At 41.3% G+C, this 15,756-nt stretch overlaps 1 protein-coding gene and 1 long non-coding RNA gene across 3 annotated transcripts in view; one reads left to right on the plus strand and one right to left on the minus strand.

Annotated features, from left to right (window-relative positions):
* Positions 1-10,716, minus strand: part of LOC147915275 (uncharacterized) — a 156,092-nt gene extending 145,376 nt beyond the window's left edge. Inside the window, exons 1-3 of one of the 2 annotated variants that reach the window (XR_015554289.1) lie at positions 10,364-10,716; positions 2,936-3,027; positions 1,536-2,842 (exon numbers count right to left, since the gene is read on the minus strand). This is a non-coding gene — a long non-coding RNA (uncharacterized LOC147915275). Of the gene's footprint in view, positions 1-1,535; positions 2,843-2,935; positions 3,028-10,363 lie in introns of those variants that run through there. The other variant, XR_015554288.1, reaches the window with a different exon arrangement.
* A 260-nt stretch (positions 10,717-10,976) lies between these two features.
* DSG2 (desmoglein 2) overlaps positions 10,977-15,756 on the plus strand; it is a 59,399-nt gene continuing 54,619 nt past the window's right edge. Inside the window, exon 1 of the mRNA XM_004422662.3 lies at positions 10,977-11,129. Within this exon, the coding sequence (XP_004422719.3) occupies positions 11,091-11,129 (39 nt within the window). The 5' untranslated portion in view covers positions 10,977-11,090. The remainder of the gene's footprint in view (positions 11,130-15,756) is intronic.

The raw sequence follows: 15,756 nt of genomic DNA on the forward strand, positions 1-15,756 counted from the left end.
TTCCATCATCAGTCTCATGGACCAGACACTAACACTTAGTGTCTGTTGCAGATACAAAGTTTCTGCATGCAAGGAGGCTGCTCTGTAGATTTACTATTAAAAAGAAAAGAATCACCTAGATTTTCTGCCTAACTTTTTTTAAGTAAGGCACATTGAAGAGGCCTTGTTTGACCAAACTTTTAGTCATTCTCATCCAAGGCTGACATCCACAACTTTTGATTAGTAAAAAAATGTGTAATAGGAAACGGAGGTATTAGTCAAGGGGTACAAAGTTTCAGTGATACAAGATGAATAAGTTACATTTAAAATTTTGCTAAGAGGGTAAATCTTATATTAAGTGTTCTTGTCACCAAAAAAACAATAAATAAGAGAGTGGGAGGAAACTTTTGGAGGTGATGGATAGGTTTACGGCACAGATTGTGGTGATGGTTTCATGGGTGTATACTTATCTCTAAACCCATCAAGCTGTATATATTAATTACGTACAACTTCTATGTCAAAAAATATTTAATGTATAATAAACCCTTAGTCTAATAAGTTCTGACAATATTTTTTTTTTTGGCTTCTTCTTTCTTCGATTCAGCTGTGATAAAGTGCTACAGATTTTTCCTCAGAAGATATTTTATGGCTGCTGAAATCTAAGTTGATTTTCTAACTCCACTCTTTCTATACACACTTTCTTGGACCCTGGAACTGTCCTCTTTTGTGCCAGTCTTTGAATATTCTTTCAAAGATGCAAACCAATAACAAAGGCATATGCTGCCAAGATGACAGAAGACCTTCTACTCTTTGCAACAAAGACTTTCCCAGGGCCTCCAGAACAAGCCAATGCATGCTACTGCTACCTTTGCCAACTCTGGCTAGAAAAGGATGTCTTCACTGAAAGAACAAGTCAGGAGATGTTGCTGAATATTTTGATGGGAAACTGAGTTGTCGGGCAAAGAAAACCTGCGAAAGTTTGCAAAAAATCAAAACTACTACTGGAGGACCTAAGAGAAAATGTTGAAATCTCATTCCAACATAACTGTATGTTACATCTTCATTATTAACAAAAGATAAACCTGAAAGGTTTTTGTTTTGTTTTTTAATTTTGTGTTTTAAGTGAACGGTTAAGAGTTCAGGCTTTGGAGACAAACTACCTTCACCACTTAACTAGCTCTGTGTCTTCGGGCAAGGTGCTGAACCTCTCCGCACCTCTGTGGACTATTGTTATGGAGTTAATAACAGACCTGGCCTCATGAGGTTTCTGTAAAGAAGTTACAAGAATGCACTTAAGACACAGTAAGTGATTATGAAGATTTGCTATTTCTGTTGTTCTTATTATTATAATTTAAATCTTAAAAATTAACTCAACTCAAATCAAGTTAAAAGTGCTGACATGCAAACTACTGGAACCATACAAACTCAAGACATCTATATTATCTGATCCAAAGTCTTGTTTGACAAATGCTCAAACAGGCTGAAAAGTAACTTGATCAAAGGTGGAGTTAGGAATTGACTGGGCAAATTCGCTTTCTGCGACTCCAAACTGCCACCGTAAAATTTCATTTTTTACTAATACCCTGCCTTAGCCACAAAGCTTGTCCTGTCTAGTCTACTCTGCATGGGAAATTCCTGTGAATACACAAGCAAATAGAAATTAGTTCATTCATATCAAATTGTTAGCTTGTATAGCCAAACTGATGAGAATCACTCGATGATTGCAATTTTTCAGTTGAGCTTCCTTGGAAAAGGGCAGAATGGGAGGCTTTTTTCCCTAAGAGTTCTAATTATGTCATTTCCACCAAGTAGAATAGGGCACAGCCAGGTGGCTTTGGGCAAAAAAAAATAGTCACTTGAAAATTAGCATGAAAGGAATGATGTTATTGACCCAACCTCCAGTAGAATGCATATGTTAGGCAATGCTAGTGGAATAGCAATTAGTGCATGAAAAAAATGACCACATTTGACATTCAGTTTCTAAGTGATTTATGGTGCTAAGCTGCTGGCCAAGTGAAAAAGAGTTTCATTTGCAAAAGCTAGTTGACTCACTATAAGATGGAAGGGAGTGAAATTTGTCTTTACCTTTGCGTGGATTTTTACCTCATTTCTAGAACATGATATGCCTAATGTTTTCATAATCATCACTACCTCCTTCTTCCTTTAAAAATCTGACCATAACTAGCTGATGTTTTTTAATTGTTTCATAAATTAATTCACAGTAAAGTATAAATCACAGAGAGCACGTTGTTACTCCTCCTTGGAGTATATACCTTTAATACTTAGAATATCTGTTGACTCAGAAAACAAAGTGAAATTTCATTATTATTAGGTCATAGGGCAGGAGGTGTAGTGCTCTGTGTAGACACTTTCCAGTGTCCCTCAAATCACATGTTTGGCATCTGTCCATGCGGGCCGCAGAGCACACCTGGGACTCAGGTTTCACATTATGACCAGTTGACCTAACGCATCTAGTTTCTAAGAAATAAAAGCAAACACAGTGTGCTATAGAAGTCCCATCATCTTGTTATTCCTGAAAGCACAGAAGGCACAATCTTCTTCTGATTTTTTTTTTCGGTTTTAGATGACTTATTCATACTTCTAAAGTGAAAATCCAAGGTATAAATAACAATAAACCATGCTCTATGGACTTAAGATTCCAATTATTGAAAATTCTGAGGTATAGACTGATTCTTCCGCAGCCAAAAAGTGGAAACTCACAGTGGCACTTTTGTGAACGGTAAAGCAACTTTTCATGCGGATTTTACTTCGCTCAGCTCTAAGTCTTTCCTGTAATACTTCTCTGCTTGACTTGCTGAGTTGTCATCAAATTTACTGACTACTGCAGATGAATGTTCTAATCCTAAAGTTAAGAAAGAAGTACAATGACACACTCTCTTCCTCTCTTATACCCATGGGGGAATTAGTCATAAGAAGTCTTTGTTGACTGACTTACCTTTATTGTAGCTGATTATGCGTAAAATGGGTGTGACTCTCTCCAAAGGTATAACATCATCTAGATATTGTTTCAGTAGAAGAGAGGTCCACCTGAAAAAAAAAAGTATAGTAAATTAACAGACAATTGCCTAGTAAAATAAGAAGTCTGCTTTCAAGGTGTATAGTAATGTTCATAATGACCATTATGATTTAAAAAAAATCTTTAACCACAAATATCCTCAGACAAGCTGGTAAGGGTCACTGTGATGGTTAAAACTAAATTATCGAGAGCAATTTTTTTTCCCATTTCCTTCTTTGTATCAAAGTTTTACTTAACTGCTTTGCTTAATGTTTGAACATGTTTCTGTCTAATAAAATCTCTACTTTAAGTGAAAACTAGAGGAGGTGATGAAATTCAAACTAGATCCAGTGCAAAAACAAAAAAAAAATTCACAGTTCAAACAAAACAGGTTTAAACACAAACATTTTCCTAAAATGCTCAGACACTAGAGACATTTTGATTCTCTTCTCTTATGATATCTGAAAGACTGCTTCAACTCTCAATCTCCTAGGTATGTATAGATGTAACTGAGTTCATTAAATTATTATTTATCATATTAAGAGATTTTCAATTACTTTTGTTACAGAAGTAAAGTTACTACATAGAAATAATTAGCCATTCGTAATATTTAATTTGGGATTCAAGAATAATAATATAACTTTTTGGTCAGCATAGCTCATGCACGTGTGTCCTCCACAGTAGTGATTCCTAATATTTTTTCTGCATGACACATGTGACAAACGATATTCACAAGCTCACGCCCTCTGATCCATTCTCCTTCCTGGTTGGAATCAACCCTGTTTCTCCACCAGAGGGGGATGTCAAAATGCAGGAAAGTAACATCGTTATTGAATAACTTGAAATGTGCTCTAATCATTTTAACAAGTAAATCATTCACAAATTTTAGAACTTGATCATTAACAAATTACTACATCGACTGGTATGTACTGAAAAAACCATCACCGACAAGATTAATTTTGAAAGTAAATTATAAGGAGAAATTTAATTTCTTTGAATCCTTGTTTTTTCTTTAAAATAGAAATTGCTTTTTTTTTTGAGATTCTGCTTGTCTCTACTAAAGTATTTATAATCATCATTCTGGACCATTTTGAAAAGATCTTTAAAGCCAACATATTACTTCCACGTTTGCTCTCCAAAGCTATTGCATTGCCTCTATTTGATTTTCTCCTTATATGTAAGAATGTCTACGTGCAAATGAATGAAGTAACTGCCAAGAAACCAGTATTCTTTTCTGTCTTCTGAGGGCTTTTTTTGTGTACCTCCCTGCGCTCATTAGTCACGTTGGGTCAGCGTGATGGTTTCTGTCTGACACTCTCAGTAAACACTCCTGGGCATGCCCGTAAGCACTGCAGGTCCTGTCATGCAGGTGATGGATTCCAGCCCAAGGCTGCTGTTAGCAACCAAACACTGTCCTCCTCTCTCACAGCCACTGCTGTTTCCCTTATCTTTCCCAAGAATTCCCATAAACAAATCCTAGGGTGAAACCAAAGCCAGAGATTTGTTCCGAATTTTTTTTTTTTTTTTCAGAAAATGCAGTTAGGTAGATAAAATCAACATTCCCAAGTGTCACACTCCTGTGATGAATGCTGTCTTTGTTCATCTCCAGAGGGAAAAGCGATTCTCCATATTGTTTATGGTTTCGCACTTCATTCCCGCCCCCACACCCCGTAAGGAAGGGAGTCTTTAGGGAGAGGAAGAACACAGAAATGTTCCCCATTGGCCTCCGAACTTCTCCAACCTCACGCTGCTCAGCCAGCCTTAGCAAGGCCCATCCTTGATAAAACTGTGAGGTAGGGGGATTTTGTCCACAGTGAGCCAGGCCTCCCAGCACATCCCCAGCTCAGTTTGGTGACACTTACTCACATCCTTCCAGGAATATAACGGTCTCTTGCTCTTTTACCCTCATTTTACACACACACACACACACACACAACCCATCCTCCAAAATAACCTTGAAAACATGTTCACTTATTTACTCATTCACACATTCAACTCATATTTACTGAAGACCTACAATGGGTAGATACTGTTTTAGATGCTGGATACGTAGCGGTTCACAGAGAAAAAGCCCAGCCTTCATGAAGTCTACACTCTAATGAATGGCAACAGACAATAAATAAATAGATGCCCAGTCTTTTAGATTATGATGTGCCAAGAAGAAAAATGAAACGGGGGAGGAGGATGGAAAGCTCTGGGGGGTGCGAGTAATTGTAATTTTTAAATGAGTGGTCAGAGAAGGCCTCACTGATAAGGTAACATCTGAGGGGAAAAAATAGTGAAGAGTGAGGGAGTAAACCTTGTACATGTCTGGAGCAGAATCATCCAGGGAAAAGGAACAGAGAGTGCAAAGGCTCTGAGGTGAAGCATGCCTGGTGTATTTGTGGTATCATGTAAACAACTGATAAGAGATAAACATGCCACCCTCCCAGTAACGTGCATGTAACATAAAGGGAGCCTTCAGCTCAAGGATTTCAGTCATTAGTCAGTAGGAGGGAGAGGCATTCTGATAGAACATCAAGGCCTTGCTGAGGTTTCCTAGACAACTGTTGCTTTGTACACACCTCAATCCAGCATTATTATAGTCTTATCACATTAAGATAACTTAAAACTAGTAGGGTTTATTTTGAAAAAAAACTCTTAAGACGTGTTCAGAACTCTACTTAGAACCAAGAATAGACTTTTCACTGCTGAGCCAAATCCTATTTTGCAACTGTAGTGTCTTCCCCTAATTCTCCTCTGCCCCATGAACAATGCAGACACTTTCCTTAGGCCATTTTGGTTCAGGGACTTTGCTTCCTAGTAACCAGTCCTCATACACTGACTCACAAGGAGGAGCCTGTGGGGAACAGCTCAGTTAGATACTGTGACTCACTCGACTGCGCTCTCTCACTCTTTCGGGGTGTTGGCATCTGCGGCTGTGCTCTCAGGGCTCACTGCTGCTGTCCCCAAAGTACACTGACCATTCATTAAGGATGTGCTGGCTTCTCTGTACTAGACCATATGGCTTGCAGTCTGCTAGGCTTTGATTATTACTCTGTAAATTCTAACTCAGAAAGGCACCTTTTCCCACCCTGTTATTAGAGGCCTTCCCCCACTCCCAAATTGGCCAAAGCTCCTCTCTCACTGAGTAAAGTGGAGGCAGCTCTTGGTCCCTCTAAGTAGAAAGGCCATGAGAACTTCAACATCTTGACACCTAGTGTCTGTGAGGTGACTCATGCCTTAGCTTCTGTGGAAAAGGACCATGGCTCCTTCTCCAGGATTAAGGAGAAGGACAATCTTCTGCCATTTCTCCACACCCAATGTAATACACTCTCTTCTCCACTGGCCCCTGAACTCCTCCAGCTTCACCTTGTCCATCCCCCTCCTGCCACACTCAACTCCATGGATATGCCAGACACTCATACCTCTGAACGATCACCCAGGCCACTCTGTAACCCTGACTCACACGCACCATTTGCTATTCTTCTCTTGCTCCTGAGCTGCAGTGGTGTTGGGGAAAACACACATACACAAACCAACACGTGTGTGTGTGTGCATGCACGTACTCATCGTCATGACACATACACATACAATCCAAGACCAACATTTTCTTACCAGATCCACTATTAACTCATCCACAGTAGATGTTTCAAACACCTTCCTCTACAATACTCCTTTGTCACTTGTAATTAGTTCCTTCCAGTATGTGGGCTTGATTCAACAACCCTTTATCGATCATCTAATATGTGCTGGATACAAGGGGCTACACCCGCTGTGAATATGATACGGCCTCTGCTCTCAAAGAAGTAGCAGTCTTGAGAAAGAGGAGTGGGTGGAGTAGCAGACAGGGATGAAATAACCATAAACCACAATGTGAGTGCTGCTATGCAGGTTGTATGAATCATTTTGAACAGGGCCACAGAGAATGGAGGGAAAGGTAAATAATTGGATGTGGAGAATATGGAAAAAGGAGAATTGAGGATGACTCTCAGGTCCCTGGCTTGGGTGGCCAAGTTGACAAAGCATATGAGGGAGTAGCAAGCTTGAGCTGGAGAGGTGTGGAGGGATGGGGAAATCTTTTTTGTCGGTATGCTGAGTTTGATATCCCTACAAAATTACTATGGTAGTTTGAGGTCCCTGTGAAACATCCAAATGGTAATGTCCCATGTTTGAAGCTTAGGAGAGAAAGCTGAAATGGATTTGCACATTGGGAGTGGCTACAGAATCATGCTTGGTACCAAGTAAGAAGGAAAGAACTCAAAAAAACATAAGCATTTAACAGGTAGGCAGAGAGTAAGAAATGGATTGATAAAGAACAGCCAGAAAGATAGAAAATTAGGTGACTGTTTCTGCCTCCTAAATCTACCTGCAATTGTGTTTTCCTTCTCATTTCAAACTATTTGCTAGACTTTTCTAATCAGATATTGCTCTAATATCTCAAATTCAATTTTCACACACACACAAAAAAGTTTTTGCTTCTGACTTCCCTGTTTGTGTCCATGTGGTGTAAAGAATGCTTTCTTCACAGATAAATCTGAAGCCCCTGACCCTTCACTGATGGCATCTATGCTTTGAGTTACTCTGTCCCGGCAGGTTCAACGTCTCCTCCACAATTATTCTTCCTTTAAGAATCAGCTCCCCACGCTCCCCACCCCCGCTCTCTCAAGAAGCCTTCTCTCATCTCATCTTCCAAAGTGTAAGTTAGAGCTGCTCCTCACTACTCACATTGTTATATCCTGCACGTAGTTCTACCACTGAATTTATAATAGTTTATAAGTAGTTATATTATTTCATAAGTATCTATTTTTGTATCTTTGGATGAAGGAACACTTATTTATCTTTGCATCCCCAATAAAATGCAAATTAAATGTTTGTTGAACAGGGACAAACTAAATGTTGAATAAATGAATGAGTGAAGCTGAACCAGAAAACAGATTCCTCCTTTTATTGCCCTTCTCACATTACCTAGAGGTATTTCATATTTTTTCCTGTATCCACATACTCTTTATAATCAATGTTCTATGAATAAGCCTCCCAATCACGACAACCATTTTTTATATTGTAACAGCCACACATTTCTGTAATTTGCCTCTAGGGCATTTCGTAGGATAGCAACCAGATGTAGCTCTCATCTCTTTGACATTAATTCTAATACATATACTCATTGAGATTTTCAGTGGAATTAAAGGGTCAGCCGTCTATCAAACCATTAGCCAAGAACTGTCGATTTATAAAATTTTTTTTTTTTTTTTTTTTTTTGCTGAAGAAGATTCACCCTGAGCTAACATCTGTGCCAATCCTCCTCTGTTTTGCATGTGGGTCGCCACCACAGCATGGCTGACAGTAGTGTAGGTCCGCGCCCAGGATCTGAACCCGAGCTGCCAAAGCAGAGCATGCTGAACTTAACCACTACGCCATGGGGCCGGTCCCTATAAAATGATTTTTAATGCTGAAATGTGTTGGGAGTAAGGAGGTGGTGACAGTAGAAAAGGGACACATTAATTTTTGTTGGTCTCTGTGAAACCTTTTTTTTTACAAAATTGTTGTTTTAAACAATATTGAGATGATTCCAATAAGCTAATCACCTGAAGTATATTCTCACCTGCATCTATGTATGAAGCAAAGTATTCTGGGAAACATAACTCAGGTAGGTATTTTGAATATATCTAGATGTTAAAGCTAATTATTTACACAAAGTTATTTTAAACAGATACATTATAAGTACATGTCTTAAGAAAAGTACATTTACCATAATGTTCAACTAATTTAGGAGGAAAAAAACTGTACGTTAAATCTTTCACATCTTGTCAACACTTCAATTTATTTTGAAACAATCAGTGCTTCATTGGTAATGGCATTTGTTCTTGTGAACAGAGGGTTATGAAACAGACTTACTCTCATGCCAGTAGAGAGAAGTTAGCAGCTAGACAACTAGCTGTGTATCATTTGACTGTTAACAAGTCCCCTCAACTCACTGAGTCATAAATTTCAGAATTTTTAAAGAGGAACTAATTTAAGAATGACCTACTATGGCACTGCATAGTGCACGGTTTGACACCTTCTCTCACAGCCTTGGAATAAATGTCTTATAGAGGAATACTATCCTGAAACTGACTTTGACAGCTTCCAGGGGAGACTGAATAATCCAACGGAAATCAAATTTGCATCAGCTGTTTCTCATTCTGGAAGCTACAATTATCTTCACTACTAAACAGAAAACAAAATCTTGATAATGAGGCGTAAATACTTGCCTGTAGGACTCAGTTGCAAGAGCACTAATTTTAGGTAGGATTAATATATGGTTTCCAGGAATGATTTGGAAAGGGTTTTGGTAAATCCTGCCTTGTTTAACTAGTTTTCCCAGTGTGATGGGGAATGAGAATCATCACCAAAGTGTGCTACCATCCAAAGCTAGCTCAAGAGAAAGGAGTGGAACCTACAAGACGTATTTCCCTCCTGAGTCAACCACGCAACCAATGTTTATTGAGAGTCTCCCATGGTATTCAGTCCTGTTCTAGGCACTGGAAACAGAGTGGTAAACTCAGCAGACACTCTTCCTAGATACTTAGTTCTCAGCTAACTTAACCACCGACACTTAAATAATGCTATGAGAAAAGTCACTCAGCAGTTAAGCCATAAACTATTTGTGGTTCTCTCAGCTCAAAGAGCAGGTGGCCCTTGGTGGCTGGTGAAGAAAGGGACTAAGGAGGAGATGGCAGTTGTACTGGATCTGGAAAAGTGGCAAGATCAGAACTGGGGAGAGAAGGGCAGGAGATACTGGGGCAGGGAGGGGAAGGCCCTTTTGACCACAGAAGGAACTCTGCTCTTTTGACCAAATGTAATGCCGAATTTCTCTTTCTAGGAGCAAATCAATCCTTTATATTTTTATAGGCTCTCCTAATACTTCAACATCAATAGTTACCCTTTCTTAGAAGTTTCCTAATCTGGTGCTGATTCTAGTGTTTCCATTTTTCAAGAAGAGTTCAACTGAACATTTACATTTGCAATAATAATTATACTAGTTATAACAAGTACCATTTATTGAACCCTTATGTGCTAGACACTACAGAAAGCTTCACATAGATTTTCTGAGTTAATCTTCACAACAGTCCTGTGTTGGGAGCTATTAATCCTATTTAACAGATCTGGAAACTGAGGCACAGAGAGGTTGTCCAGGTCACACAACTAGTAACTAAAGGAGCAAGGATTCTGATCTCTAGTCACGCTGTGTCTAAGATATTTTGTAAATCATATCAGAGTATATCTTTCCCTTAACACCCCTAGAGTTTTCTCCTAGTGGAGTCTAGTTAACAATGAGTCAAAGAATTGTCCGTTTGGATCATCTGTAATTCTTCTGTTTCTCCCTGAGCCAGATAAGCTGCAAACCTGTTGGAAGCAGTGAAGGGGCCGTAGGGAAGAGGCGAGAAGCCTTCGCGAGGACAGCCACCTGAGATCCTGATCCAGAACCTGCGCTCCCCGAGAGCCGGCCCCACTCCCTGAAAGGGAGGCCGCGGGTCCCCGGGTCACTCGTCGTTCTTCTCGGCGCCTCCCGAGCTCTGGGCCCCACGCACACTCACAAAGCGCTGGAGCTTTAGGTGGCCTCGGGCGGCCGGGCGCCGCCGCAGCCGCAGCCCGGCTGGCCGGCTGGCTGAACACCGCGGGGCTCGGCCGCAGAGAGCACGGTTTGCCCGTGGGCCAGGGCTCAGGGCCCGCGCTGTCCACGCCGGGCCCCGCCGGGGGGCTCCCGGCCCCTCTCCTGGGAGGAGGGGATTGGGAAGGGGAGGACGGCGGGGCGGGGCCTGCCACCCAAAGTCCCCAACCCGGGGACGTCACGGTCCCAGGTGCGCTTGGGACGGGGGGCGGGCGTCTAGCGTGCGCCTCCCTCCTCGGCGGAATCCCCCACCGCGGCGGGAGCGGCTTCGGCGGGCTCCGGGGTTGGTTTTCTGCGGCGGCCACACCTGGAACCGCGCCTCGGGGCAGGGCGGCGCGGCCGCCGCGGGGAAGGCGGCGCCGGGGGCGGGGGCGCGGGGAGGAGCCGCGGGCGCGCTCGCTGGGACCCCGGGCAGCGGCGGCGCGGAGCTGTGCCAGCCGCCGGGGGCGAGGCGAGGGCGCGATGGCGCGGAGCGCGGAGGCCGTCGTGCTGCTTCTCCTGGTAAGTGCCCGGGGCGGGCCAGGGCACCGCCGGGCGCCGCATCGCCCCGACCTGCCCGCCTCCGCCTGAGAGGTGCCCGCCCGGCCGGCGCTCCCGCTTTGTGCCCCGAGGAGGGACAGGGCCGGGCAGGCTGCGGCGAGCTCCGAGCCTGGGGCTTCGGGGAAACGCGGCTGGCGCTGAGCGCGCTGGCTTGGAACCTGTCTGAAGCTCTGGTTTTCTTGCCGCCACACCTAAGCCCTTCCGCCTTTTTCTCGCTGTGATCTGTGGGTGTCGTGAGCCCTGGAGCGGGGAGCACCTTTCCTGGAGATCCGGGCTTTGTTTGGAGTCTCTCCGACGGGCAACATGGAGGCAGTAGAGGCAACAGCCAGCCGTGCCTCTTTCCAAGTTCTCCAAAGTTCTCTGCGGTTCCCCAGGTGCTCCAGCCGCCGGTACACGTCAGTGAACCGGGGAAACCAGGGAAATACCTGCATTCTTAGACTGCAAAAAAAGGGGTAAAAACGGTGTTTTAAAAAGATGTATTTTACAAAGCTTAATTTTCTTTTTTACTGTTAAAATCATCCCCCCACACATAAAGATAGTTTTAACTTAAAGCTCACAAAGTTGGTGTTTTAAAACAATTTCCTGGTATTAAAAATAATGAACATATGTGATAGTTTTAGGATTCTTTCATTTTAGAAGGTTACAGAAAATCGAAGAGTAGAGCCACAGTCAAATGGGGTTTTCAGAGGTTATTCTTAAGGAAAAGGGCTTCAGCCGCTGGAAAACAATGTTCAGTCTCTGGATCTACATTTCTTATGCTTGGGTTCTATGCTCCATTTGAAATTTAAACTATATTTGTTTTCTGTTTGTTAAAGGAAAAGGAATTGCACATAATTAAGAAATGTATCTGGCTTAGGTGGCTTTGCTAAATGGGTTTGATAAACTGATTATATATAAAACAGGAAAAAACATGAGTACTCTAGTCCAGGGATTTGAGTGAACTTGCACTTGAAATAGCATGATAATTAGGACCTCCAGACCTTTGGCACACCAGTTCATTCGCATGCTCTATTTATCCATTTCATTTTGCCCGTCATTGAGGTAATTTTCAATTCAAGTCCATTTTGTTAATTAACTTTTCTAAGATGTAATTTTTGGGTTTTGCTTTTGGCCTCCAGAATAACAGAGCAACTAATTCCCTCATCGTACTACTCGCTGGCTAAGGAGAATACCAAGCTAACATGGCACCTGGTTCCCTTTGAGAGTTAAATATTAAATTCCTTTCATATAAGAAAAGAAATTACCTTTACCCTCAAATGGTATAACAAGCAGGCCAATTCAAGTACATTTACAGAGAGAGAGGTGAATAATTTAGGCATATTCTTGATTTTGGCAATTCAATATTTTTACTTTACTGGGCAATAATTAATTGCTGCTTTAAAAAGTGATTATAACTAACTGAACTGAAACAGATTCTTGGAGAACTCTCTGTATTTTCTATTATACTTTTTGTGATAAAAATTTGAGTATGTTTATTTTTGGTCAGAGAACAGCAGGCAGTTCAACATTTTGCCCCCTGTGTGTTTGAATTGAAGTTGGAAGTATACTCTTTGGAAAAAAATAAAAAACAATCCGTCTGCCAGAAGTAGTTCTTGAGGAAACAGGTATTTTATAGAAGGGCATATAAATTGTAGTTTGTGTGGGTCAGAGTTCAGTTGCAGATAACAGAATTCACTCTGGCTGGTTAAGCAAGAGCTTTATTTCGGGGCATTAAGGTAATTGCACGAGTATAGGGAGGACTGAGGAAACAGACTCTAGTGTGAGCTCTCGGTAATGGCTTCAAAGCCACACAGCAGAACCCACGCACTTAGGGAGCTGCTGCCTCTGCTGTGATCAGGAGGCGTACTGCCATTCCCACAGTGTGGAATCTGCCATGATCGGGATACTACTTTTGCTGCCAGCTCCAGAATCATGCCACATTTGCTAGGATGCATACCAACTAAATGTACAGTACCCTGCCTTTTGGCACTCACGAGTCTAGTGACGAACACTAGAGCCATAATAAGATCACTGGAAAAAACCAGCTATGTCCACACCTATGCTTGCCAGCAAGAACAGTAGACACAGCTTCTGCTGTACTTCCTTCTTTCAGATCTCATGTAAATGCTGATTGGTTGAACCTACCTCACATTCAGAACCTTAACTGCAAGGGGAACTGTGTGTGATATGTGGTCTTTAGTTTTCCTCTGCAGTTCAGGGAGAAGCATTAGAGGTGAGGTGTTGAGTGGCACCCACGTAGCTATCACACAGTTGTTTAAGCCAACTCTGTCAAAATAGAAAATAGAGACAATTTTTTTTTTTTTTTTTTGTGAGGAGGACCAGCCCTGAACTAACATCCAGTGCCAATCTTCCTCTTTTTTTTTTGCTGAGGAAGACTGGCCCTGAGCTAACATCCGTGCCCATCTTCCTCTACTTTATATGGAATGCCGCCACAGCATGGCTTGACAAGCAGTGTGTCGGTGGGCGCCCAGGATCCGAAACGGTGAACCCCGGGCCGCTGCAGCGGAGTCCGTGCCCTTAAGCGCTTGCGCCACCGGGCTGGCCCCGAAAATAGAGACGATTTTGTAAATAAAGCCAGAGAATCTTTCCTCGTCAAGAGTTCTTTACCTGTTCTTTACCACGGACTCCCAAATGGTCCATAGATAGAATTCAGAGGGTTCTTAGACATGGCTGGGAATTGTTAGATTCTATTTTCAGTAATCTCTAACTGAAATTTGGCATTTCTTTAAACTACGAGTATAGAAAAGACACTGCAATAGCATTAGCAGTACCTGTGACTTTGTCACAATAGAAGTCACAAATATTTTCACATTATGCTATAGTTATCTCAAAATACCATTTATTCTCATCACTAATAGACTTTCTACTAGATCTTATTATTTAATGTGTTGATAACAAAGTGCATGATATTATTGTATCACAAATTGGTGGGTTTTTTTAATTCTGATAACTATTTCAATATAATTGGGTTCATTCATAATGGAATATTTTTTATTTTATAAATTTTAAACATTATTCTGAGAAGAGGTCCATAGGCTTCACCAGACTGCTAAAGAGGGCATTTGCCTCAATTTTACCTTTGACTAATTAAGCTTGTCCTTCAAAATAAGCTACATTTTAAGGATTCAACAATAGCAAATTGTACTGTGAACAGTTATATCTACTAGTATATTAGTTTGCTAGGGCTGCTGTAACAAAGTACCAAACACTAGGTGGCTTAAAACAGCAGAAATTTATTGTCTCAGTTCTAGATGCGAGATGTCCGAAGTCAAGGTGTCGGCAGGGCCATGCTCCCTCTGAAACCTGTAGGGGAATCCTTCCTTGTCTCTTCTTAGCATTCGGTGGTTTGCCAGCAATCTCTGGCATTCTTTGCCTCGTGAATGCATCACTCCAGTCCTCCGTCTTCACATGGCATTCTCCTATGTCTCTTCATATCATCTTTCCTCTGTTCATGTCTGTGTCTGCGTCCAAATTTCCCCTTTTTATAAAGACACTAGTCATATTGGATTAGAGCTCACACTAGGACCTGAACTTGGTTAAATTGGCAAAGACCTGTTTCCAAATAAGGTCACATTCTGAGGTACTGGAGGTTAGGACTTCAACATATCTTCTTTGGAGAGACAGTTCAACCCATAACAAGTACGTTCAACCATTTATAAATTGTCGATAACATTGGAGTTATGCTTAATGTTCTAATATGTAACTGGATAACAGATTTTAGAATACATTTAAGTATAAATTAGATGGTAAATATTGAAGCCTATAAGAATAACCAGTCATCATATTTAGGGATTTCAGAAATGTATGATTTCACATTTGTTTTTTGTTTTTTTTTTTATATAATTTTTTGTGTGTGTGTGTGGGGAGGACTAGCCCTGAGCTAACATCTGATGCCAATCCTCCCCTTTTTTCTTGAGGAATATTGGCCCTGAGCTAACATCCGTGGCCATCTTCCCCTGCTTTATATGGGACGCCACCACAGCATGGCTTAACAAGCGGTGCATCGATGCGCGCCCGGGATCTGAACCTGCGAACCCTGGGCTGCCGCAGCGGAGCACGCACACTTAACTGCTTGCGCCACTGTGCCGGCCCCTGTTTTTGTTTCTAAAAATTAATAGGTAATGGGAAAATGGCAACTCTTAACAGAAGTTTCTTTAATTATAAACTTAGGGGAAAGTACTTTACAAAAAGATATGAGCATTCATTTGGTCTAAATGCTCTCTAATCATTAGAAATACCTAATGAGCTAAATGAAAATCCCAAGGCTAAGGTCCAGATATATGTTTGATTTGATAAAAACTTCTCAGTTAATCTAATTATCAGACAGGTGTAAGAGTGAGAATTACCAGTCTAAATTTTGCAAAATAGTTTATTCATGAATAAAGCATACAAATATTTATATGGAAAAAAAATTACACATTGAATAGGGATTGGTATTTTTAAAACTGCCAAATTGTAGTAAAATTCAGAAACCTTAATTGAAATCATAAATGAGCTTTAGATCAATTTGAGCATTTCTTAATCACAGCTTTCTTTTTCTATCTTTCAATGTGCCATAGATTTTAACAGATGAAAACACTTTTCAAAC

Source organism: Ceratotherium simum, chromosome 14 (genome assembly GCF_057802395.1).
Source record: "Ceratotherium simum simum isolate JZ-2026a chromosome 14, ASM5780239v1, whole genome shotgun sequence".
Lineage (NCBI taxonomy): Eukaryota > Metazoa > Chordata > Mammalia > Perissodactyla > Rhinocerotidae > Ceratotherium > Ceratotherium simum.